The sequence below is a fragment of the Sinohyriopsis cumingii genome, chromosome 14 (genome assembly GCF_028554795.1).
Source record: "Sinohyriopsis cumingii isolate HCF-2022 chromosome 14, ASM2855479v2, whole genome shotgun sequence".
NCBI lineage: Eukaryota > Metazoa > Mollusca > Bivalvia > Unionida > Unionidae > Sinohyriopsis > Sinohyriopsis cumingii.
The window spans coordinates 12,834,225-12,861,710 of NC_142974.1; the positions used below are offsets into that span (position 1 = coordinate 12,834,225).

At 35.0% G+C, this 27,486-nt stretch overlaps 1 protein-coding gene across 1 annotated transcript in view; it reads left to right on the top strand.

Moving 5' to 3' along the window:
• The window catches only part of LOC149783272 (uncharacterized), a 39,182-nt gene extending 16,063 nt beyond the window's left edge, over positions 1–23,119 (top strand). The window contains exons 3-10 of the mRNA XM_089931502.1: positions 10,065–10,374; positions 13,495–13,605; positions 14,475–14,675; positions 15,273–15,560; positions 17,158–17,384; positions 18,358–18,500; positions 21,193–21,253; positions 22,981–23,119. Of these exons, the coding sequence (XP_089787628.1) occupies positions 10,065–10,374; positions 13,495–13,605; positions 14,475–14,675; positions 15,273–15,560; positions 17,158–17,384; positions 18,358–18,500; positions 21,193–21,253; positions 22,981–23,082 (1,443 nt within the window). The 3' untranslated portion in view covers positions 23,083–23,119. The remainder of the gene's footprint in view (positions 1–10,064; positions 10,375–13,494; positions 13,606–14,474; positions 14,676–15,272; positions 15,561–17,157; positions 17,385–18,357; positions 18,501–21,192; positions 21,254–22,980) is intronic.
• The last annotated feature ends 4,367 nt before the right edge of the window (positions 23,120–27,486 follow it).

Genomic DNA, 27,486 nt, shown 5'->3' on the forward strand with positions numbered 1-27,486 from the left:
GATATCAGATTCCGAATTCACCGAGATGATTAAGAAATACAATGAAGTTATTGATGTAGAACAACGCCATTTGGAAAATGGAAATTTAAATAATGACAGAACTACTTCAGCAGATAGCTGCAAATAAAAATCCGCTGAAAACCACGATGATATCAGTAAGCTCAACCAACCATAAATTCAGTATTAATTTTCCAACCGCGATTCCAGTTAAAGAAATAGCTCTTGCACAGTTGCGAGTATACTACATTTGGCCCAATATTAGATTAAAGTCGTTTGGTGGTCTGCAATCAAATAATTCGTTGGTGTTTGCAAATAAAAATAAACCCGATGGTACACCCGACTGTAACGTTGTTGGAATATCCACGGGCAGCTATAAAATCGAACAAATCAATGATGAATTTCAGCGCAGAATAAAAAATATCACCGAGAAGGAATCCAAGATAGCAATAACAGTCCATGAACCAACACTTTCTGCCGCGATAGAGATAAACTCGCCCGATTACGCCGTGGATATCTATCAGTCATCGATCACATCAGTGCTAGGATGGCCTGATTTTTCCCCCGAGACACCACCATCAATAACTGAACCAAAAAAGTCTGATTGTATCACGGATATACAGTCATATTGCGAAGTTACTCCATTATACAAAAGTCATTTACTAGATATGAAAAATGCAACACTGACTTGTCGTCTTATCTTCATTAACAAGGACGATGTAACATGGCATATTGTTCAGGAACATCTCGGTTATTGAGTATTTACATATATAAATGTTCGCCTAGATGAAATTACTGCAAACTTTAAAAGTTTTAATGAAGAACATAAAATACAACGAGAGTGACTACAGCAAAGTTTCCAAGAACATCTTTTTGATATAACATCGCGAAAGGAAATCATAAAACAAATTGAAATATTAAATCAGCTTGTATCTGATTTGAAAGTATTAACCATCGAGTAATTCAGGTAAGAGTTAATACTACACCAACCACAAACAACAATTTTAACTGCATATTCGATGACAGAAGCTGATCTGCAGAATTTAAAACTTCCCGGGTATAACGCAGACGAACTGAAAAACCTGCTGACGAAATCATCAGTGAGTTGTTTCCTACAATACTTGAACAATGGAGAAAAACACTGCCTCTGGCAAGTATTCTCAGATACAACAATAAGCCACAAAAAGAAAGCCGCCACGTTTCTCCCAGAATCGTAAACATAACCTCGGTGATCGCGGTCAATCTTGTATGTGACGTAATTGATGGAAGTTATCAGACAAATACTGAAATATCCACACCAGCACAACAAGGATATATTTTGTATGCGTTTACAACGCAAGTTTCACCCGGATATCTGATTGTGCAAGAACCGATCAATCCGGTTTATCTACGGTGTCATAATCCTCTATTATCAAGAATACATTTCAGACTAACTGACCAGTCCAGCAACTTGCTGCATTTAAGGACTCAAAAACGCTAAGGATTTAAGGATTGAAACGCTAAGGATTTAAGGATTGAAACGCTAAGTCTGAATAATTTATATGTGAAATCGTAACAGTCTACGATTTTCGAGGGTTTCCAATCTTAAAATTCTACGATTTTCGAGTGTCAAGAGACAGCATATACTTGAAAAACAGGAGATAAAAATGCATTATGATTCCCCGCCTTGATCATTGACACAGTCCTTGATAAAATCAACGGGGATATTGTTATTACTCAACTAAAACTTTGTATACTTTCACTTTAATTTCCAGGATTGAGTCTAACTTTCATTTTCATTACCAATAACAGTTTCTGACATATTTGTTTTTAATTGTCTTATGCGAGTATTGATTGAATTTTTTGCTTCGTATTCACGAGATAGTTTTGATCTATTTTTTCGATTGCACGAGATAGAGAGACGAATTCTCCCACTTCATTTTCTTTTACTGTATCCAACGACTGAAAAATCGCCGTTTGAATTTTTTTACGAATGGATATTGTGATGGTAACGTAGATCCTCCTTCCTCCTTCCTTTCCTGTAAGGCTTCAAAATCAGAAGTAATTTTGCAGGATTTAGTTTATCAGATATATTTATGTCGTCTTTTTCTAATTTTTAATAGCAGTAATAATATCATTGATATTTTCGTAATTCATTATATACTAAGTATACGTTTAAAAGAAAAATATTTTACACCCTTACGTGAACATCTAGGATATCATATAACATTCTAGCAAGTCCAGAAGGGTGTTTTCTTTTACACCAAGACGACACAACCCCATGTGAAAACCTACGGTGCCCATATGACATCCTCGTAGGCTCAAGGGCGCACGAAACAACAGTCTAGCAGGCTCAGGGGGCGTGTATAGTGAGGACGACACAGTACATAAATCTTAATTATAAATCTTGATTCTAATCACGAACCCCTATATGAACCCCTAGCCTGTCAAACAACAGTCTAGCAGGCTTAAGAGGGCATGTTTAGTAAAGGATGGCACAGTACATTTAGCATTTACAATATTTACAGTAAGGACGGCAAGTACATATAGTATTTACAATATGTACAGCATTGTATTTACAGTGTATGCAAACTTAATTATATGGACGGCGCAACACATATAGTATATACAAACTTAATTCTATGGACGGCACAGCACATCTAGTAATTACAATATTTACAACACAGTACATACACGGGAGCAATTCTCTAGATTCAACATATTTTTGTATACACACACCCGAAATCAACCACGGGATGGTGCAAAAGAACACCCCCATGTGGTGACATAACGGTGTGTTTGTGTGGGTTTTCTTTGTTGAGTTTCGAGGCGGAGGCTGGGCCCCTAATTATATAGAAAAATAGCAAAATATTCGCAACCGTCGAAATTGTCCGTCACGAGATTCGATCGCCAGACCTCGAGCATAAGAGTTCTACGCATTAGCAACTAGTTACGGAGACATATGAAATATATATTTTTAAGAAATTATTATAAAGTTACAGATGATGGATTGCAAGAAAATAATAGTTATTACAACTTAAATTTAGTTCTGCAAACACAAATTAAGAGAAAATTAGCTATTATAATCTTTTTTCTGGTTCATTTGTTATTTTTGGAAAGTTAGTTATTTTCTAGATAATATATATATAAATGAAAATGATTCAGGAAATGGCGTGACTGGTGTTTTCGCTTTTCCATCCATTAGATTATGTGACTTTTAGGAACACCTGACCCCAAGAAACTCCGGAAGAGAGAATTAACCACAAAAAATATTTATTTACAAATATCCTGAAATCTAATCTCCGTTGACAGTGTCAATATAAAAACGATATCTCTACTAACAGCGTTACACATCCGCGGAAGAGTTGTCTGCGTTGTTAATCTAACTATTGGAACATAATACAATGAAATTCATACTTGTGTGAAAACGCTGATTTTTGTATTTTATCTGCAACACGTTGTACCCCGCGTGATTTAATACCAAAATACTTGCCAGCCCGCGGTCACTGATTGAAATAATATTTCTTCATCGGTCTCAATATTGACAGATTTGACGGCTCTCTTCGCAATGGTCTTACACCTTCCGGCGTTTCCACGTGCATGGTTCTCGCTCTGTGTGATAGCTTGAAGGTTGGTTAAAGAATTATTGAGTTTTTGTCCGTCAATATGATCGATCATAAAACCATCTTTGATCACCCCAGAGAAACATTCGAATATAAATTTATGGGAAAGATAATGTTTCTTCCCTTCGGCGGGGAATCTAAGATAACCAGTGTTATCAAGAGTACCAATTGGTTTCTTCTGCCTGCAGAGAAAGATTACACCATCACGAGATGCTTCACAATTTTTTTTATGATAGGATTTCTGACAAATTATTTTTGCTCAATATATATATATATATATATATATATATATATATATATATATATATATATATATATATATATATATATATATATATATATTATTATTTGCCTAAATTATAAAATGTCTAAATTATTACTGTATAGAACCTCGCAATATAATCTTCAGGGCTTCTTATAACTTTATCACGGTCAAAGTTATTTTTTATCATAATATCGTTTTAGTTCTCTATGTCTTTTACCACCACACTGTACACTCAACTCTTTTTACACTTTGCGAATGTTGTCCGCAGAATTTATTTGCACAAGCTTTGTTACAAGGAGTTGCAGACCCTATCATTAGCCACTTGCATTGATTCTTTGTTTGAGTCATCGTATATATAATATCTTTGATACAAATTCTTGCCTTAAATATAATATGGATGAGTTTACGAGGTTATCTACAATCGAGCCTTGGAAAACTTCGTCCGGATTCGATCTTGACAGAAGAACTCCTGCCTTGCGGAGGCGGGCTCTGGCTGATCCGACGAATAATCTAATTAATATTATTCGGAATGCTAAAAAAGAATTTCGTGATGATGGGGCATCACACACGTGGTCGACATTCAAAATTATACGCTATGACAAAGGCGTCAACGAAGTCATTGATGCTACAATGAATGATACGCGGACGAAAACGATTATCGAATATCTCAACGATCAAATATATTTTTTCAGAGTAAAGTTTATTGTGCTAGCAGAAACAGATTACGCTGAGTGGATTATACGTGACAAGCGTGATCCTGTCCTTGCTAATGGAAAAACCGGTGTGCTAAGTAAAAATTTCAAACCAGGAATGCTGACTGTTACTGACAGACCATATTACGCTCGAGAGTATTCTGTGACAGCGGTTATTTATGGAATTTATCAGCTAAATGATAACCCGAACATTAATGATCTTGCACAAATGAGATTTTCAACCTTGACAGAGTCAAGGCTGAATTGTGTAGACGAACGAGTAATCGACCATTTAACAAATGGGGTGCGTGGAAATGGTTGTACTAATCAGCGACGTGAAAAAATAAACAAATGGGCTGAATCGGCCAAGGATACCGGAGATATGATAAATGATGTCGGTAGGTTAGAAAAAACATTAAAACTCCCAATAACAGTAACAACGATAATAGGAGAGATTTTACACCATTTGAAACATTATAAAAAGGGGGAGCTCCAATTAATATCGTTGACCACAATGCTCACGCCTAGACCAGCGCAGTCACAATATTTCCACGAGATCGAACCGTAAGATTTTACTGCGGAGACATGTTCAATTTTATCGACGATATAAGTAAAAACGATCCTGTGTCAGTATGGCTATTCAGATGATGAAAAATATGATCAATTTGTGAGACCTACAGCGAAATATATCGTAAGGAATCTCTCCATACGGATATGAAAAATCTTGTGCAGAAATTTTTAACAGAGAATTCTAAGTAATTTACCTAAATAGTTGTTTTACAGTTCCATCTGTTGCTGCCCACGCTGCCAGAGAGTAAAAGTCGTGGGCGCCAAGATGATTTGAATTTCTCGAAGATGTTCGTGCTAGTTGATTCGAATACGGACACGATGGATTGTGGAATGCCAAGTATGACCACAAAGACGTTATCTTGGCTGATATTGTTATCCGGGAAGTTTTCTGGGGGGTTGTTCGAGTACTTTAAAAGATTCTGACACCCCACACACGAGATGACTAGAGTATCCATAAACGGACCCCTACCCGATTTTATTTTGTCCTTATTCGCTCGAATTGTATCATTCGAGTTTGCTGAAGGTCTTCATCCGATCTGTTATGTCTGGTTTGGTAGATACTTCTCGGAAAAAAGCTGGGTACCTATACTGATGTTACGATATACGCTTGATTGTAAAATATTAATATCGTTGACTGTCAGTGAGGCAGTAGTATCATATCGGGCGCAGACCAAAGTTTGGTTACCTACATCTGAAGATAATAAAACCGCAAAAGATCTCGGTACAAAAATAATCGGTAAATTTACTCAAGGCGGGGTATATGATGATAAACGACATTATGCACGATTAATTCTAGATGATGTTGAACTCGATTTTATAATTGCTGATGCAACGAAGATAAATATATTTTTAATGGTGAGTCGCCTCAGTTTACACGTTTAAGAGCCTCAATGCTCGCTTAGGTTTCTATAAATTCATTATCGATGATAAATAGATTTCCTTGTATCGCGGTCAGAGTTGCAACTGATTCATTCTATATCGAGAAAAACAATATACAGAATCACTGACTCGTTTTACTGCACATGATGTATCATGGGGCGAATGGAAAATGAAACAAGAAATGTTATATAAGTATTCTGAATCAGCAGATGTTACGATTAAAGATATCCATCGCAGAAATAATCAGATATCAGAATTATCGTCTGCGGCATCTGTGTATGATCCAGTATCCAGACACAAGACGGTCTATATAAATGGACCGGTAGGTTCTGGTAAGACGACGCGAGTTATTGAATTATTTCGACAGAGTTCAGATGATATGGATGTTTAAACACCTACACACATACTCGCGAGAGAAATGAAACAACGAAGAGTGCAATCACCTATTTAACATAGCTTTTTCAGATACAACGGTGACACATGGACTCCTGACAGAATGGGTAAAAAATACATTCCAAAAATTATTTTTTGGGATGAAGTATGCACAGTATCTAAAGATATATTAAAAATGTTTCTCAATTGGTTGTTATTAAAAAATGTAGCTATAATCATGTGCGGCGATCACGGTCAACCACCAGCTTGCTGGGCCATCTCCGTACGGGGGGACTGAAGATGTTTGTAGATAATTACGAAGAGATAACTAATGCTCATAGATCTCTTGATGTAGAATTAAGAGAATTTAAGAAATTAATCAGACCACAACCGAATAAAATTTAATGTGATATAATGCGTAAAATAATTTCAGAAACTTCTATGAACGATTTTCTGCAAACGTGGAGACCAAACGATTTGATAGTGACAAGTAGAAAGATAGTTCGTGATAGACTTCAACAGCGTTATTTCAGTTGCATAAGGAACAATTGTCAGATTTACGTGTACCGTTGTGTTATAGCGCAGCTGATACACGACGGCAAAACATCGACTTTTAAATACCAGGACAGACTGAGAAACAGAATCTCGTATTAAATGATGTTGTCGCAGTTGATGCTAGTGTTGTTGAGGATGCGCTGAACGCGGATAAGACTCCATGGACACTGGGATATGCGATGACAATTCACTCCTCACAAGGATTTGCTATTACTCATACATTTGTTTGGATCGTTGATGATCGTATTTAGTGGTCAAATTTAGTTTATCTTGCAGTGTTTCGAGTTAGAAAAATATCTCAGCTGCGAAGATTTGTCATAAAACAGAAAATACATGATGCCCTCGATAGTGATATAGTAAGAAAAAAATTAGCTGGTTATAAACAATGTGAAGAAAAAAAACGCGACCTTGATCTAGATGTTGATGTATCATAGCGCTACAATAGTAGCAGAATAACCATTGTGCAAGCTGTAATTGTATAATGTTGTGGCAGTACTCGAGTAATAATCTAGGACAATTTACCGTAGACAGAAAATGTGATGTTGACCTGTCTTGAGTGTAATCGAAGTAGGGATGCTAGGTAAGTGAAGAGGGTGGTAATTATGTATCCTCGGGAATTACTTGTAATTGTTCACGTGTACATCCACGTTGAAGAGCAGTTGAATCTAATCTGTAGACTGCGGGCATACCCGTGGATCTTACCACGTTGAAAATTGTATGTGTTGTAATACTCCAGATGAAATCAGTCGCACTTTTGTTTACCAACTTCACGTTCAACGGGTTCATATAAATATCTTACAGTCACATTACCCATCACTGGCTGTTTTGAAAAATCACGTCGTTGTACGGGTATATTTGTTTTTTTTTTTTGATTGCGCTAATAGGTTTCATGTTAGTTGTTCGAGTAATTTCATTATTTAATGCAGCTATCACACTTGGTAATCTTGCAACCCATTCGCGAGATCTCGTATCTTGAATTATTTCCTTCGCGTATTGATATCCAAATAACCGCTCAACAAGTGTTCGATTAAATCACTCAACAATTGCCTGATCACGATGAATTGCAATATGTCCTCGTCTCGTTGTGACGTTTGGTTGCTTCATCAACGATGATACTGAGCCTTGAAATTCTTTGCCAGGATCAGTTTATAGTAACTGTGGCCATCGTAGATCACCTTGTGGTACAAGTCCACGCCGATAAATTCGTTCAAACGCAGAAGCTACTTCAGTCGCTGGCTTTCTTGATAACGGCTCTGCTTCCTTGTATCTACTTGCAACATCAACGACAGTTAAAGCGTATTTGTATCTTACACGACGTCTTCGTATTTTAATAGCATCATGTGGAAGAAATAACATATCCGCCTTATGAACTTCATTTGGACCGCTGACATCAAAATGTGCAAAGTGAATTCGTTTAAGTGGGGGTAGCTAAATTTGCCATATTGTCTATCGTGCTAACCATTTTTCAGCAGCGACACGTTTGACACCTGCTGCTTCAGCGAGTTAACTAATAGCTGCTCTACCTTTCCAATATCCTCTTGGACTATAATAAATCGACTCCATTATAATGATACTCGTCTGATTAATTAATAGCTCCTAGCATTAGTTTACCCTTCATCTCGGATCTCACCAACCACTTAGCTAATGATTCTTTCAAAGATTTGCATTTTATGGAATTTAACGCATGAATTAATTTCACATCTGCGATATGCCTATGCTGTAGGTCTTTTCTTTTATAAGCTGCATCATGAGCGTGGCACGCTTTATCAATAGCGTTTACTGGATACTCACCTAGCCTTGGCTGATCTTGGTTATCAAGCCTGATATCAAGTCGAGTACCATGACCGCAGTAGTTATATCCTGGGAGGTGTTTTTCCCCTGGGTATTTTCCCCATGATGTTCCTGATAACTTTGCTTACTGCGCCGCAATATCATCTCCGTGCTTTTTAATACTGTTTGGATCGAGAACAAATTTAATTGTTTTTGTTCACACTTACCTGTAACTGCTGATCTGTTATTTTTTGTTGTAATAGTTGTTAGTCCACTTGTACGGGTACGCGCGTTACACTTTACACAATATAAATCCATATTATTTATTATATTTCTACAATATGGACGTAATTGACAGCGACAAGAAAACGAGACCAGTCAAGCATCATGCTGCGTTACCAAATTCTGTCCGAATGATCATACTAGGTCCATATGGGTCTGGTAAGACGCAAATGCTACTTAATTTGATAATGAGATGGTTGAAATGGTTTAAATTGTACTTAGTTTCTCCGTCTGTAGATGAACAACGATGCTACGAAGTACTTAATGATTTGAATGAAAATGTTAAAATGTTGGATGAAAAGGAAATGGATGTTGTTGATTTTATAATAGACGTTGATGAAGCACCGTCCCTAGATGATATTGATGGATCTATCTTTAATTTAGTTGTATACGACGATAAAATGCTGGATAAACAGTCAAATCCTGCTCTTATATTTTCTCAAGAAAGACATAAAAACACAAACGTAATTTATGTTGCTCAGCGGTATATACACATACCAAAAGTGATCTGAGATAACTGTAACATTTTAGTTGTGTTTAACGGAGTTGATACACATACGATGCGAAATATTCATCAGACTGGGTGCAGCGGAGATATGGATTACAATCGTTTTAAAAATGTATTTAGTCAGGCTCAGTCAACCCCGCATGGTTTCATAACATGATCCACGGACAGGATATCGTATAGGTCTCGATAAAATCTTGGGTAATATCAGCAGAGGGGGCAAGCTCACAAGTAAGTGTCAAACGATTAAACGCGCGCGCGTACTTAACAAAATACGACAACGCAAAAAAAACAGTAACTTAGTAACTAACCCCGACGAGAGACTCCTTGAGACTCTACGAGAGAAACTCTCGGTCAGTTAGAGGCTTCGGTTTGTCCTCATTAACCCTTTTTTTTTCTTCATTTTTGTAAGAGGCTTTAGCTTTCAAAAATAGACCTTATAAAATGAGGTGGGTTCGTCCCCTTTGCTGCTCCTTGGCTATCCAAGATGCGTACCATTTAAAGGTAGCGATTCCCAGAAAAGGTATTTTGTTCATTTAAACATATCTTTAAAGTTCAATTTATTTCACTTTCAGATGTACAAGAGCCGATCGCTGGTGAATGTCACTTTATCTGTGCTTTACAACATTTCCCAAGTTGACATAACCGTTCCGCGCCTTCGCAGTCTTGATATCGTCACCATTGTAGGTTCTTATCTAACATCAAAGGCTAATGACGATCGACTGACCGCGCTAGCCCTATTAGCAAACATTATCGATGAGAAAGAAAGTGAAGTTCTACAGGACAAGCAAGATTCACTGACGTTTCTAATGAGCATTTTGGGATCGGCGCTGGAAAAGAAATCTCACGACTATAAGGGATGGTCAGCATGCGAATGTGCAATGAGTGAGTTTATACTTTTTGGAATATATATATATATATATATATATATATATATATATATATATATATATATATATATATATATATATATATACCCACATATTGTACGATCTATCCTTGCTATACCATTAGCTGTACAAATTTGCCTTTTTAATTCTTTTAATTAAATATTTGTACAAAGAGTTGTATATAAAAGATACAGCGTACATACTTATTTTATTTATATCACTTACAAATACAAATACATGCATTTCCAACGCAGTTAAGATTGACTAGAATCAATTGTGTATTGAGGGAAGGAATGCACTCGGCACAGCCCTATCCAGTTTGTTCGCTACAAAATGTAGTTCTTTTCCTTTTGTGAATAATCGCAATCTCCTTTGCAAATTCAAAATTTGCTTCTTTTAGTTTTGAACTCTATTTTCATTCATACTAATTAAATAAATATAATACGTACTTACGATTTAAACAAGAAATACGGTTTAAATAAAGAAGGTAGAGCGCTATGAACACAGCATTAGCAATGAACGCGCTGGCTTTCACAGAACGGCTAGTATCATATTTAAACGAGTTGGAGATATATTCTAACAAAATGAGAAACCGGCAAGAGATAATTCAAGCATTTAAATGCATTTACGGTGAACTTAAGTCACTATAATAGTTTAATTAGCATTCCAGACAACGATACCATTGTTTCTATCCTACATTTCTAACTTTCTAACTTTCCAAATTCCGTTTCTTCGTGTGAATACATTTTTCCATCATTATTAGGTCTAGAGACAGAAACTAATTTCGAACATTCCTATTTGTTTGTCTGAACTAGTTACACTCTTCAAGGGCTCAAGTAATAGCGGTTCATGATGTAATGGTAACTAATTGATGTCGCATTCATGGTGTAATGGTAACTAACTGACGTTGCATTCATGGTGTAATGGTAACTAATTGATGTTGCATTCATGATGTAATGGTAACTAACTGACGTTGCATTCGTGATGTAATGGTAACTAATTGAAGTTACATTCATGATGACATTGCAACTAATTGATGTTGCATTCATGGTGTAATGGTAACTAATTGATGTTGCATTCATGATTTAATTGCATTTAATTGATGTTGCATTCATGATTTCATTGTAACTAATTGATGTTGCATTATAAGTAATCGTGGCATGTCGGGTGGACAGACCTCGCGAGTCTAGATGCTTTTTGCACGTGCGTTTACTCATACTCTGAAGCAGCATGATCTGACCAACAACTTTATCTTTCTCGTGGGACTTTTATTTATTGTTGGCCTTTGACTTTGATTATTATTTTTCCGGAGGACTACATAGCACAAACTGGAAAATAACAAACCATCTACACTGCTCTTGTTGGATTTTAGTTGTTGAAGAGAGATCATCTTTCTCTAAAATCACAGTTGCAGTTGTCTTGCAAATATTTTAGTTTATTAATATGGTTTTAGGATAAACCGATTTTCCGTTCGTCAGTAATTTTTTTTTCTTTATTGATTGCTGCAAATTTATCGGGGAAAGTCCCATCGAAATATTCATAAATCTATCACATTGTATATAGACAATCCAGCAAAGAAGCTATAGTAACTGGCTGTTCCAACCTAAGACAGCAATCAAACAGCAAAGCAAATGTGCAATTATCTCAAAACAAATATCTGTAGGTTTACGTTAAAGAGGCAATAGCTATGATTTTGAAATTTATGCATGAGATATTATTGATAATTTCTCATTTGCTTATTTCTAGACCGATTTGCCTGCCCGATATATATGAAGCTTCAGCTAGGAAAATATGAGGGGGGAAAACTATCACCGAGTAACCGTGTTTCCTGCTCTAGCAAAAAAATAAAAAATAGACGTCTTTATCCTAAAACTTAAACATTCTCTCTAAGCATACGTTCACAACTATTTCACAATACATGAATAATACGATTCTAATTCCCTTTTAATGATGCCAAACTTTGTATGTTTTGCCTCTTTAAACTTCTGTGCAGAATTTCATCTCTAACATATATTAATATAGTCCTGTCATTTTGAATATTAAAAACATACACCACGGATCACTTAACAATTTTTCCATCAGATGACCGATTTTCTACAGTTTGGATAACCAAGTTTGCATAATTACGCCAATTTCTTTGTTAAGTCATTTAAAATGACTCAAAAGAATGTCGATATTTAAATTTCGATTATCTATTATCCCTAAGATGTTTATCTTCTCAGGGTGTGCATATATTCTTCCAATGAAATAATTATATCGTGGATGAAATATATCACGATTCTCTAAAATCGGTAATCCGCTACAGGGATCTGAGACGAATATTATACCTTCCTTAAATTCTAAAGTATTTTCACATACTCTGCTACGGTTATATGTTAAAATGTTATTGTCGAAGGCAAATCAACACTTGCTCGTAATATATTTCTTAAACAATAAGCAATTCACAGCAAAGGAGTAAATGTGGATTAATGGAGTAATTTCCGTCTCGTAATACAAAATGTAATAAAGCAGTTTAAGGATCAACGCGACTTTTTCAGTTAAAAACTTTAAACATATCAATTTAATTGAAACTAATAAATTTTACGTTTGCAGTGATTTTTTAAAGATTTTATCACAAGATTCGAGATTAAAAGTAAACAGAAAGAGACTAATTTTAAGCTGTACTCGATTTGTCAATATACAGGTATAGAAATAAAGCTAAAAGATATTTTCAAATTATTTTGTGAACAAAATACAGAGCAGCATACTTTTATTCATGCCTTAATTGTATTAAACAAGCAACCCGCGCTTCTAAAATACTGATTATGAATGACGCGTAATTATTACAATTATTACGCTGTTGTTACGTGGCTCGTTTGTTGTTTCTAGGACTGAAATTCTTCATCTGGCTTCCTTAAAATTGAGCACATTTTCTCAGGCTGACCAACCCAACCAAACGCTATAGCCAATGAAACGTTGCAACATATTAACTTTACGACAATGCCTTTGCAACACATATCAATTTGGTAAAAGTCCAATGAAAAAAGATTAAAATCACGTCCTCCAGCATGGAAATCGTTGTTTCCAAAAGAATAATAAACAATATATATAACTTATTGTTTATGCTATAATTCAGCTGTGCGCCGACTAGCCAGGAATGATGCCAACAAGAAGATTCTTGTTGAGATGGGCTGCCTGCCTCATTTAACAAAACTCGCCAAAAGTGGGACTATAGAGGAGCAAAGAGGTAAAGGCATTTAATACATTAAACTATATTGCCGTTTTGCATACATCTAAAGACATCTGAAGTTGGGAAATTAGAAAATAATATACAAATACAAAAATCGACTTATTTGACTACACATGTTTCAAACAATACCTGAATAAACTAACATCATGTTTACCTTTAAGATATTCGCATTCTAAAAACTACATAAAACATATCGCTGTTATCGTTTAAACAACATATTCGTATGATTTACCAGTTAAACAGCAGCTGTATGGAGCTCATTAAAGCATTACGTTCCTCGATAATGTAATTATGTAATAACATTGTAATGTTTTACAGAGACTACTAAGACAATATTGATAAAATAACTGTTGGGGAAAAAAATGAATTGAATCCTATACAAAATCTGAATGTTTAGAAGTCCATTATAAATGTTTGCAGTCTAATGTAAAGTTAAAAAATAAGTTCACAATGTTTATATTGCATGAAGTCCTCAATTATCGTAATAAAATGAATGTAACTAATTTGTGCCTTATTACAGCAAGCGGTTTATTCTAAACATATTTGCAAAAACTAATTTCGAGAAACAATACGAGGTCTGATATATATATATATATATATATATATATATATATATATATATATATATATATATATATATATATATATATATATGGAACATTGTATCATACTACGTAACGTGTGACATTTGAAATCAATCAATCATGTTCTATCAGTGACAAAAGATGGGTGTGACGGCCATGTTTAAACATTCACTCGATGGTAAAAAAAAAATAGTAAATAGCATGCTCGCGAAAATAAATTATTTCAGTAATTTCAATGGAGATGTCCTAGAATGAATGACTTCCAGTTTTATCATATTTTAGAGGCTGTTGGAGCTATTTGGGTTCTGGCTTTTGACAAGGACAATCAAATAAAGATTATTGAAAATAATGACCTGAGGATTGTCGAGTTTTTGATTGATCTGAGGGAGAAGTCAACGGACCTTGAGGTCAAAAAGGCTGCCGACGGTACACTGTGGAGTTTACGTCAAGAACTTCAAGGAGACGAAAAGTACAAACAACTCGGTATGGTCTTATATTGTAAACAGATTTCTAAGTAATTAGAATTAAAATTGTATTTGTTTGAAAGGTTATTCTGTATAACGATTTAGTTTTAAATTAAAGGCCCTGCTTCCATTGATTCTTGAACTCCATGTGCCAAAATATACACATATATATAATTTTATTTGCTGGAATTTGTTATCATTATCGCATCTATTCCGATAATAGAAATTTCAAATACTGTTGACAGATGCAATTGTATTCGTAAAAGTCTCATATTTTATTAAGATTATGTTCCTTGCGATTGAAATCATTGTTGGTTCCAGATTTTTATCTACACTATTTGTTAAAAGAATACAAGAAGAAAACATTAATTAATCCAAAACATAGTCATATCTTCAGCAAATATGTATTGCATCGAAAATGTAACTGCTACCTTCATATTCTAAAGCATATTTAACATGCAAATAGACAAAATGCATCCTCCACCCTTATAAATATATATATATATATATATATATATATATATATATATATATATATATATATATATATATATATATATATATATATATATATATATATATAATATGTCATTATCGTCGCCTTCCCTTTATTCAGATGTTACCTGGAAGAAACTTAGCACCAGAGGGAAAAGCGGTACTAGGACTGACCAGCCAGACAAAAAGGATATAAATGGTCACATCATGATCAGCTACAACTGGAGTCATCAGAAAGAGTTGATGAAAATACGAGACTTGCTTCAAAAAGATGGATACGATGTGTGGATGGATATTGGCAACATGGCTGGGTCTACACTTCAAACTATGGCCGAAGCTGTGGAACTTGCACATGTTGTTTTGATGTGTATGTCACAGAAATACAAAGACAGTCCCAATTGCAGGGCAGGTAAATTGTAATTAATAAGAAAATGCACTTGCATGAGATCATCCCAACGTCAACCACTTAGCATTAATTGATCATTAGGTACATTACTTATTAGGCTAGATGAAGAGTGGTAGCTTGTAGTTGTTCTAGAAAATGTGCAATATCGTCTTATTAACTTTCTTGTTCATCCTTCGAATGCAAAGATCACAATGACTTCACTAATTGGTTTGTTTTCTGTGACAACTTGAATGGCTGCTCTGGCCAATTTGTACGATGAACTTGTCTGTGTCACACTACACAGGTGATGCCGCTTGGGGTTGTTTGATCAGTAGAGGACGTGCTGCAGTTCTGAGATTGATGCAGCTAGCGCTTCTGAACTGCCTCTGCAATTCTTCTCAGTTCAATGGATGTAGCTGCAGCGTGGATGAGATTGCGACAGATGAAGCAATTCTATGCGAGATATTCCAAAAGCTCAGAATCAGTGTTGAAAAATTTCAAAGATGACTTGAGGGAATCTTTCAAACCATTTTTCTGACCACCTTAAGACCGCCTTCCCTCTTTCAGTTCTTTGATAGTCACTATTTTGATTTCAGTATATCGAGGCCTGCCTAACGTATATATGACTTGAACAGCTTGGAATGCCTACCTTTGTGAGGACCTCAGAGGCTGTGACCCTGTCCTGTCGTCTTATTCTCGTCAGTTTCTTCTGGCAGCCCATGTAAGAATGGTACAGATTTTTAGCATTGCGTCTGTACACCATTCACGTTTTGCATGTTGCAGCACGTTCGGCAACACAATGGCTTTTTAGAAATTCAATTTTATTTGCAGAATGAGGAGTTTACACCCCTACACACTTGCACCTAGTCTACGAAAGACCACACTTTGCTTTATCAATTCTATAACTGGTTTTGACATCGATGTTAAATGCGCGTCAAATTAATCTGCCAAGATCAGTAAACTTGTCCATTGCAAAGAAGATCTTGCCATTTACTGTAATGCTAAACCTTTCGAAATGTTTTTCTTGTGCAAGTTGGGGTATCACTTCTCACCTATTGATACTGACTGAGACCGAAATTGTCGCAAGAGAGAAATGGTCTATAATAAGACTTAGCATTCAGGGAACATGGTCAGCAAATAGACGGTCTTGAGCAGTCATTTCCTGTTGTCTCCCCATATTGAAAAGCTTGCATTCAGTCTAGTATCTGATGTCAATCCCAGTGTCATAAAAAACATTAATGCATGTTTCTACGCAGACGAAGAGCATTCTTCATTGACAAAGAACGAACGCACAAAATATCTTTAGATAAAGCAGAAGTGATTCACGTGCTCGATATCTTTGGATTAGAATGTATTCAAATACCCTCTAGCGTTCTAACCGTTCAAACATATATCCCATATCCTTAAAATGACTCGTGGGTCGTTTGAATCTTCTGTCAAGTAGTTGTTATTCTACACTCCAAAAACTTCGTGTTTAACTCACGCAGTACGGGTTAAACGCAACCTAACGATACCCTTATAGACGCGGGACAAAATAGGGTAACACACTGAGATATAAACATAATTCGTCTTTTCTTGCACAGCATAATGCATGTATGAAATGGTAGATTGTAAATTTCAGAGGCAGAATATGCATTTCAACTGAGAAAGAAAATTATTCCACTGAAGATGGAAAAAGAATACAAACCAGACGGATGGCTAGGACTTATCGCTGGAGCAAAGGTCTTTTATGAATTCAGTGGGAAATATCCGTTTGACGCTAAGTTTAAGGACCTTCTAAAAGAACTTGCTGCTTGCTATGGCAGTGCAAAGTCAGAGCCAAAAAACATGTCAATCACAAGTCAAATTGTAAGTATAGATTTCGTAGTATCAATCGCTTGTCTAAGTGTTTTCTCTAGTTTTAAGCTACTGTCTTCGAAAATTATAAATTAAATAAGCAGTCAGGCGTAAGACTATTGGTCTTTTTTATTTTGTACGAAAACAACACATATGTTGGCCTAAATTCAAGCGATTACGTAAAATATCCATTATGATTACGTGTATATATATATATATATATATATATATATATATATATATATATATATATATATATATATATATATATATATATATATTAGTATTCCCACCTCAACAATGTCTAATACTGCTCATGTGGCTTAGTGGTTACAGCATCCGCCTAGGATGCGGGAGGTCGCAGGTTCGATTACCGGCCGAGTCATACCAAAGAATTTTAGAAAATGGTACTAACAGCTGCCTCGCTTGGCGCTCAGCATTAAGAGGTTGGTGTTAGGACTGGTTGGCTGTTTGTCAGGATAATGTAACTGGGTGGGACATCATGCTACATGTCTGCGGCATGATGCCCCAGTGTTAGACCTCACTATCAACCGCCACACTGCAGACATCGTAACGATATGACTGAAAAATAGTTAAACCTACGTTAAAAATGCAAATCACACACACACACACACACACACACACACACACACACTGTATAATGTCAACAGTGTTAGGATTTTTAATCCTACGTATGGACGCCAATACTTCATAACTAGGTTAAGGACTGAGCAAAGTCATTTAAAGCGCTGTAGTGTGCAAATGTGGTCTATGAACAAATTTAAAGTATGTTTATATTTACACTAGCATGTACATTTGAGGTACAGAATACATAATAACAGAATGTTACGAGCAAAAGACAATTACAAAAGTTTCTCTCTTCATTTTGTCACGCATTGACCTGTCATTTTCATTTGTCACATTTTGAAGTAGATGAACTTATACGTCTTAATTTGTGATTAAATGCAGTCAACTTTTGCAATAGGCTGAAGACAAAGTTGACGCCATTCCTGTATCAATTACTCCTATGGTTGTTACACGTCCCAATCACAAGATCACTCTGGCTGCTCTACGTAAATGGACATCACAAGATGTAGATAAGTGGCTTCAACAACACGGTCTGCCTAGGTACAAACCGAAAGAGGTGTTGTTAATGTGAGAGTGCAAACAAACACAACATATGCTTTCTAATTCATGTCATGCTATCGATAAAGCAAATGCTGCATACATCAAACACATATTATTTCTTACTAAAGGTATACAGTTTAAACCAAGGACCTAGATACAAATCATTATTTGATAATGAAAATTAGGTCTTAATTTGATACACTTAATATTTACCAGACATCTTTGGATTGTAATACTGTGTTCTTCGTATATACTCAGAATCAAATAGCAATAGAAATGTGTGCACATATGTGTGCTTCTGTGTTTAGTCAAGTCAGATCTACTAAATATTTTATGGTCAGATTATCTTACCTTTATAAATTTTTAACTATATTGAGATATTAACAAAATTGCAAACGTTAATTAGGTATTGCGCACTAGAGTGAGATATTACAAACTATTGCAAACGTCAATGAGGTATTACGCACTAGAGTGAGATATTACAAACTATTGCAAACGTCAATGAGGTATTACGCACTAGAGTGATTTATTACAAACTATAATGAGGTATCATAAATTATATTGAGGTATTCAGAATTATTACAAACTATATTAAAAAATTGCTCCTATTGCAGGTTCACAAACTGATAAATATTGAGTAAGAGTGTTCATACTCATTCATTAACTGACACCTGTTGAGCTACTCTGTTAATTCTTACTGTATAACTGATACATGTTGAGCTAGGATGTTAATAATTACTCTTTGACTGACAACTGCTGTTATAGGGTCTTAATACCAACTATGTAACTGACATCTCTTTATCTTGGTTGTTAATACTTTGTAACATATGTGTTGATCACGGGTATTAATATTTACTCTGTAACCCACAAATGCTGAATTGGGCTGTTAATATTTACTCTATAACAGACCTCTGATGAATTAGGATGTTAATACTTTCTCAATAATTGGCATTTCTTTATCGAGGGTTTGAACACTATGTAACTGACGAGGGTTAATCTTGGGTGTTAACACGTACTCTGTAACCTCCTATTGATGAGTTAGGGTGTTAATATTTACCGGTACTCTGCAAATGACATCTGCATGACTAGGGTGTTAATACGTGCACTGTAATCGACATTTCTTTATCTAAGGTGTTACTACTTTGTACCTGACGTATTCATCTTAAGTGTTAATACTTACTCTATAACATCCAACTGCTGAGCTAGGGTGTTATTATTTACTCTGTACCTTACATATGTTAGTCTAGGGTGTTACTCTTTAGTATGTAACTGAAATATATGGATCTAGGATATTAATTCTTACTCTGTAACTGACATCTGTTAATCTAGGGTATTAATCTTTACTCTGTAACTGACATCTCTTGGTTTAGGGTATTAATCCTTACGCTGTAACTGACATGTTAGTCTAGGATGTTAATCTTTACTCTGTAACTTACATCTGTTAGTCTAGGGTATTAATCCTTACGCTGTAACTGACATGTTAGTCTAGGATGTTAATCTTTACTCTGTAACGGACATCTGTTAATTTAGGATGTTAATCTTTACTCTGTAACTGACATCTGTTAATCTAGGATGTTAATCTTTACTCTGTAACTGACATCTGTTAATCTAGGATGTTAATCTTTACTCTGTAACTTGCATCGTTTGATCTAGAGTGTTAATTCTTACTCTGTAACTTACATATGTATTCTAGGGTGTTAATCCTTACTCTGTAATTGACATCTGTTAGTCTAGGGTATTAATCCTTACGCTGTAACTGACATCTGTTAATCTAGGATGTTAATCTTTACTCTGTAACTGACATCTATTAATCTAGGATGTTAATCTTTACTGTGTAACTGACATCTGTTAATTTAGGATGTTAATCCTTACTCTGTAACTGACATCTGTTAATCTAGGATGTTAATCTTTACTCTGTAACTGACATCTGTTAATCTAGGGTATTAATCCTTACGCTGTAACTGACATATGTTAGTCTAGGATGTTAATCTTTACTCTGTAACTGACATCGTTTGCTCTAGAGTGTTAATTCTTACTCTGTAACTTACATATGTATTCTAGGGTGTTAATCCTTACTCTGTAACTGACATCTGTTAATCTAGGATGTTAATTCTTACTCTGTAACTGACATCTGTTAATCTAGGGTGCTAATCCTTACTCTGTAACTTGCATCGTTTGATCTAGAGTGTTAATCCTTATTCTGTAACTTACATATGTTAATCTAGAGTGTTAATCTTTACTCTGTAACTGACATGTTGATCTTGGGTATTAATCCTTACTCTGTAACTGAAAGATGTTGATCTAGGGTATTAATCCTTACTCTGTAACTGACAACTGTTAATCTGGGGTGTTAATCGTTATTCTGTAACTTACATATGTTAATCTAGGGTGTTAATCCTTACTCTGCAACTGAAATATGTTAATCTAAGGTGTTAATCCTTACTCTATAACTGACATCTGTTGAGCAGGGGGTAGGGTGGTGTTTAGCTGACATCTGTTGATCTATGGTGTTAATACATACTCTGTAGCTGATATCCCTTGACCCAGGGTGTTAATACTTATTCTATAGCCAACAGCTGTGGAGCAAGGGTGTTAATATTTTTTCCTCACTATTAGATTCGCTTCCCTTAGTCATTTGGTAAGATACACATAAAACTTAATATAGTTTTCAAATGTTTATTTCTTTTGTTAGAGAACAGTTTGGACTACTGACAGGAAGAGACATTGCATCATTAGTCAAAATGAAAACACGGGTATGAAATCGTCAGAAAGAATATATTTCGTTCTGACAATTTGTTTTCCTCCGGTCGCCGCTGACAGCAAATAATAAACGCTCATATGTCCAGGGGAGATAAATCTTGCAACAGCTGACATCCATTCGTAGACCGTCGCTACCACTATTTATAGTTGTTTACTAGAAGCTATTGTCAGGACTGCATATTTTACAGCTCACTGTTAAGGTGCTTTACATTTGCATACATGTCTATCAAGATACATTGTCTTGGTTTTAAATTTATGGACTTGTATCCAGAAACATCAATGCAAACAAAATTAAACGTTTTTCGCCCCCCCCCCCCCCTCCTCGCGTTTGATTAGATTTAGCTTGATATTCAGTAAGTAGTGCAAACCGGCTCTGACACAACTTATCATTTCTCGAGTCTTCCGTCATTCTTCGTCAGCTAAAATATTCATTATGGTACATCGTTCCTTGTCATTTTAGTGTTGTCATTGTGAACACAACAAAATCCTCATGCAATCTTTCTGCTTCTACAGTCAATAAAACATTTGAATGTACAAAATGTGAAAGGGAATGAATTTGCAAATATTCCCTGACTGCTTTAATTCCATATTAATATTTATAATGTATGGAGGTCAGCATCGGGTTCGTCTACTAGAGAATAAACAATCTGCAGTTTCAACTATATAGGGTCCTATAAGTCTTCTCTCTCTCTCTCTCTCTCTCTCTCTCTGTATGTATTATATATATATATATATATATATATATATATATATATATATATATATATATATACACACACACACGGATGATTTTGTATATATATTGTGTATGTGTATCTGTGTGTGTGTGTGTGTAACGACTATATATGTCTTAACAATTCAAAAAAATAGATTCTTTCCCTTATTATAAAGTGACGATTGAAATGGGAACTTACATTGGTGTGATCTAAATCTAAAATAGTCACAAGTCCGAATAAAGTCCAACGGTGCTCCGAATAAAATCCAATCTTGAACGTACTGATGTACCAGTGGTGTGGAATGTGGTGATGTGTCATCAGATTTGATGTATGACAATAACATAATCCAAGATGTTCTTGACTGAATTTGCAATAATGCCAAAATAATAATTTAGTTCTACAATATATATATATATATATATATATATATATATATATATATATATATATATATATATATATATATATAAATCCTCTCAAATTAAAGTTGAACAAGTCAAAAAGACTGATTCCACTACAGATGTTAACTGAGTAAATTCCGATGTAAACAACTTTATATACTTCACCACTTGACCTGTGATGCTTTAGTCATATTTTCGAATACTCTATCAGCTTAACGGAATTTTCCAATCAAATTATTATTAACGAAGGCCAGGTCTGTTTTCTAAAGTTTTAGCAAGCTACCTTCTTAAGTACTGTTTGACCATTTTGAAATACCAATATCATATATTTAAACTCAAGTAAACATGTTTACTTCTAAGTAAATATTATCTTAATATATAATCTAAAATCATAGACAAATATTAGGTACCTAATATTGTTTACTGAATAACAAGACTTTAGTCTTTTATGCCCAATCTCCAACCCTCAATTTTGGACAAAGGTCAACCATACTATATAGAGTTTCTAATATGTATCTTTATCGATAAAGTCCTTTATATGTATAATGTTTACAAGATATTTTCAGATAGTTATTACTAAATTTGTTATTATTTTTATTTCAGGCTCCAGAGTTTTTCTACTATTATGTGTATAGGGAACTGAAAATAAACAGTTTGTCAATTATGGACATACTTACGGAAGCCCTGGAGGGTCTGGCTGTATGACTGAAAGTGAAGATCGTGTGGATTATATACATGCTTACGGATATTCTGGATGGTCTGGCTGTATGATTGAAAATGAAGATCATGTGGAATATGAATATACATACAGATATTCTAGATGGTCTAGCTGTATGACTAAAAATGAAGATCATGTGGAATATGAATATACATACGGATATTCCAGATGGTCTGGCTGTATGACTGAAAATGAAGATCATGTGGAATATAAATATACATACGGATATTCTAGATGGTCTGGCTGTATGACTAAAAATGAAGATCATGTGGAATATGAATATACATACAGATATTCTAGATGGTCTGGCTGCATGATTGAAAATGAAAATCATGTGGATTATAGACATACTTACAGATATTCTGGATGGTCTAGCCGTATGACTAAAAATGAAGATCATGTGGAATATGAATATACATACGGATATTCCAGATGGTCTGGCTGTATGACTGAAAATGAAGATCATGTGGAATATAAATATACATACGGATATTCTAGATTGTCTGGCTGTATGACTGAAAATGAAGATCACGTGGAATATAAATATACATACGGATATTCTAGATGGTCTGGCTGTATGACTAAAAATGAAGATCATGTGGAATATGAATATACTTACAGATATTCTGGATGGTCTAGCTGTATGACTGAAAATGAAGATCACGTGGAATATAAATATACATACGGATATTCTAGATTGTCTGGCTGTATGACTAAAAATGAAGATCATGTGGAATATGAATATACTTACAGATATTCTGGATGGTCTGGCTGTATGACTGAAAATGAAGATCACGTGGAATATAAATATACATACGGATATTCTAGATGGTCTGGCTGTATGACTGAAAATGAAGATCACGTGAAATATAAATATACATACGGATATTCCAGATGGTCTGGCTGTATGACTGAAAATGAAGATCATGTGGATTATAGACATGCTTACAGATATTCTGGATGGTCTAGCTGTATGACTAAAAATGAAGATCATGTGGAATATGAATATACTTACAGATATTCTGGATGGTCTGGCTGTATGACTGAAAATGAAGATCATGTGGAATATGAATATACTTACAAACGTCATGGAGAATCGGAGTGCATGACTGGTTCTAGATTATGGACATACTTGCAGAAGCTTTTGAAGATCTGGCATTGTTATATGCTCATCTTTTTCTCCGTTATCTTTACAAAGTCAGAATCATGCAGTATTTTTTCATCATACAATGCTTCATACTGCACGACATATGTGTCTAAAAATAGTACCGTGTATTAGGAACAACTTTTAATCAAACAAACTTACATTTATGCATCTTGAATTCCCTCGGAATGTCCTGTCTTAATAATTGCAATCAAAACATTGATATTTTCCCCCACATTATGATTCCAAATTATCAACGACAAAACAGAAATTCAGGTTGAGTTGATTCATCAGCTCAAAACATATACATTGTACGGAATTGGCCCAATAAACTGAGTGCATCACAAGCAGAAAAGCAGAATTTAGTTGTATCAACAGAAAAGAAAAAAAAAACATAATCCAACCGTTCCATATCAACTGGAAAAGTTGTTTCAATGCGTATTTAAACACATCATGACTTTAAATTGTATTTTTAAGTAGAACAAACCTAGAATTACTTTTGAACTAATGTCAATTACGGGAAGTTCAAATGTCTCAGGGCGGTGCTATGGGCACATTAATATTGTTCCTGTATGTTGATGAATTTACAGTTGTGTATTTATTTTGGAATACTGCATAAATTCAATTACTTTGTTCCTTGAATTGTATTTTTTATAATTAAGTCTTAGGTAGAAAAACAAAATGAGTATGTAAGTAAAAGGTTACTGTATTTATATGGGAAACGATGAACTCGATTTTTCGGACTGACAATGCACTCCCTAGGTCGTTAGTATAAATAAGAAAAACTCGTTGACATTTTCCCATACAAATGCAGTGACTTATTTGACTGTATGATTCATACACCAAAAAGATGCATGACGACAGCATTGCTAATACAATCCAAAATAGCAAAGGTCTTTAGACCTGTTTACACTCTGTAAAATGTCAAACTCAGAAACAACAAAAACTGTAATTAATCTTCCTTATTCTACTAAGAACTTAATTTGTTCATGACACTAACAAAGGTACTCAGAATCTTGAAGTAATTTGTATTCACAGAATGATGCAATTTAGTTTATATTCAACGGTTACATTAAATTTATATAAAAAAAGCATTAAGATTAAAGTTACATCACAACCATCTGTCCTACATGCTCTAAAGATCTCCCACAAAATGCACTTCTAACAGAAAAGGGTTAACAAATTATGAACAAAGGCAGAATAAGGGTTTCTGTTTGTCTAAGGGCTTGGCGTCCTTGTGAAAGAACACAGTATACACGACACAATTCAGCATGAAAATCTAATGATGTATATGCTGCGGGTGTTACATTTGTAACATTGCAACTTTCCTTAATCTGATCTCCAATGACCCAGTACATTTTAAACTTTAATTCACAACTAGTGTTGCTGTAGTCTTCTAAGGAACAAATACATATATAAGTTTAACCATAAACAATTGAAACTCCTACTGATATTACTGCTTCTAACGGAAAGATATTGACAATATTTCGTCGCTGGAAAAGGGGCGTGTGACTCGGGCGGGCCAGGGGTGATAATTACCGGCAATAACAGCGAATTATTTCATTTTGCCTCTTAACTCGTAAAAACTTGTAAAATTCATGAAGTCTGCCAATTTGCATGTACTGGTGAGCCGCTGACGAAACACATCGATTTTCCTTATTGTCTCAAATAGCATAATAATCCTACATAAGGTTATGAACGTTATAATTAATTAGGTTTGTCAAATTTCATTTCTCTAGGAAAAGTGTTTATTGGGCAATTGTATTATCAACCTTGATAGATATTAGGTGATAAACTAACATATGCTATTACGCGTGTTACCACGCAAATGAAGCAAATTCTTCATTGACAAAGGGCGAACGAACTAAATATCTTCTTTGAATCACATCACCTTTCAAAGGGAGCTCAGAGCGTTGTCACATATTCAGCACTACTTTCTTCAAAACAGTTACTCACTCAGTAACTAATCCTTCAAAGACGTACAAAGATTTCTTTCGAATATTATCGTTTCAAACGAATGTCATGCCTTCCCTTCTTTATGACAAATATATCTTAATATAACAGGAAATTGCAAGCGTTTCCTCTGCTTAAACTGCATGTGTAATTCACAGTCATCTTAAATGTATAAACCCTAGCCGTTATCTTCTTTCCAAACTATCGCTCAAGAACACCAACAGTAGCAACAGAAACGACAAACGCAGTAACAGAAGCCATTCCAGAGGCGTTGAAGTCGTGGCAACCCATTTAGACTCGTTGGAAAGTCATTTTTCACCTCAAGCTTTGTTGTTGTTGAGTTTAATTATAGTAGCGTTCGCACAATTGTGCATGTGCCACTTTTTTCTGACTGCACCGCAGCCTGCTAGTTGTTCCTGGAGATGGGGATGGTGCCACCTCCCCCAGGCTTTTATGGATTCAAGGAACCCTGATAGTTTGGCCTCAATCTGTGGGTCCATAAAGGTCCCTACAGTTGAATGGTTGGCTGTCATTATGGGAAGGAGAGCTCGGGAACGGTCCTGCTTGCTTTACGTCGCTGGTTTCTTGTTGCATTTGCCTGGTGTTTTTTTTTTTTTTTTTTTGAGATTTTTTTTCTCTTTTTTTTCTTCTTCAAAATGTTCTAAAAGGAGGGGGGATGTTCTATGCTGTTTATAGAGGTTCTTAGTAGATATCATGTATGAAGAGAGATTTTCAAGGTTATTATGGTATTACTAGTCGAGGTGTTTAGGGTGTGTTTCCTACGTTATGTTATTTATAAGTTTTTAGATATTACCTCTTTAAGTTATTTATTAATTGATGTTTTTAGAGATTGAATGTTATTTATACTTTATTTAGCAAGAGACCGGAGTCCTAGCCGATTACACGGTTCGTTAAGGACATCTAGGACAGGAATCCTAGCTGATTACTCGGTTCGTTAAGGACATCCAGGACATCCGATTTTGCGGTTTCCTTAGTTTCTTATAGGTGCTTTGTAAATGAATTATTTATTAATACTTTTATAAAATTGAATGATACGTTATGGTTTATTATGTGGTGGCTTCTAAATGTATTTAGCTAGTTACTGGGTCTTTTGGTTTTGTGGGGATAGTAATTATATTTTGTTCCTAAGTCCTGCTGAGTCTATGAATTGATTTATATTTTTATAAGCTGATTGTTTATTTTTATTAGAGTCCATAAGTAACTCTGGGTATGTGTGTGGTGATCCAATCTCTTTTTGGTTTTTGATAAATATTTTCCGAGCGGGTTGATATTT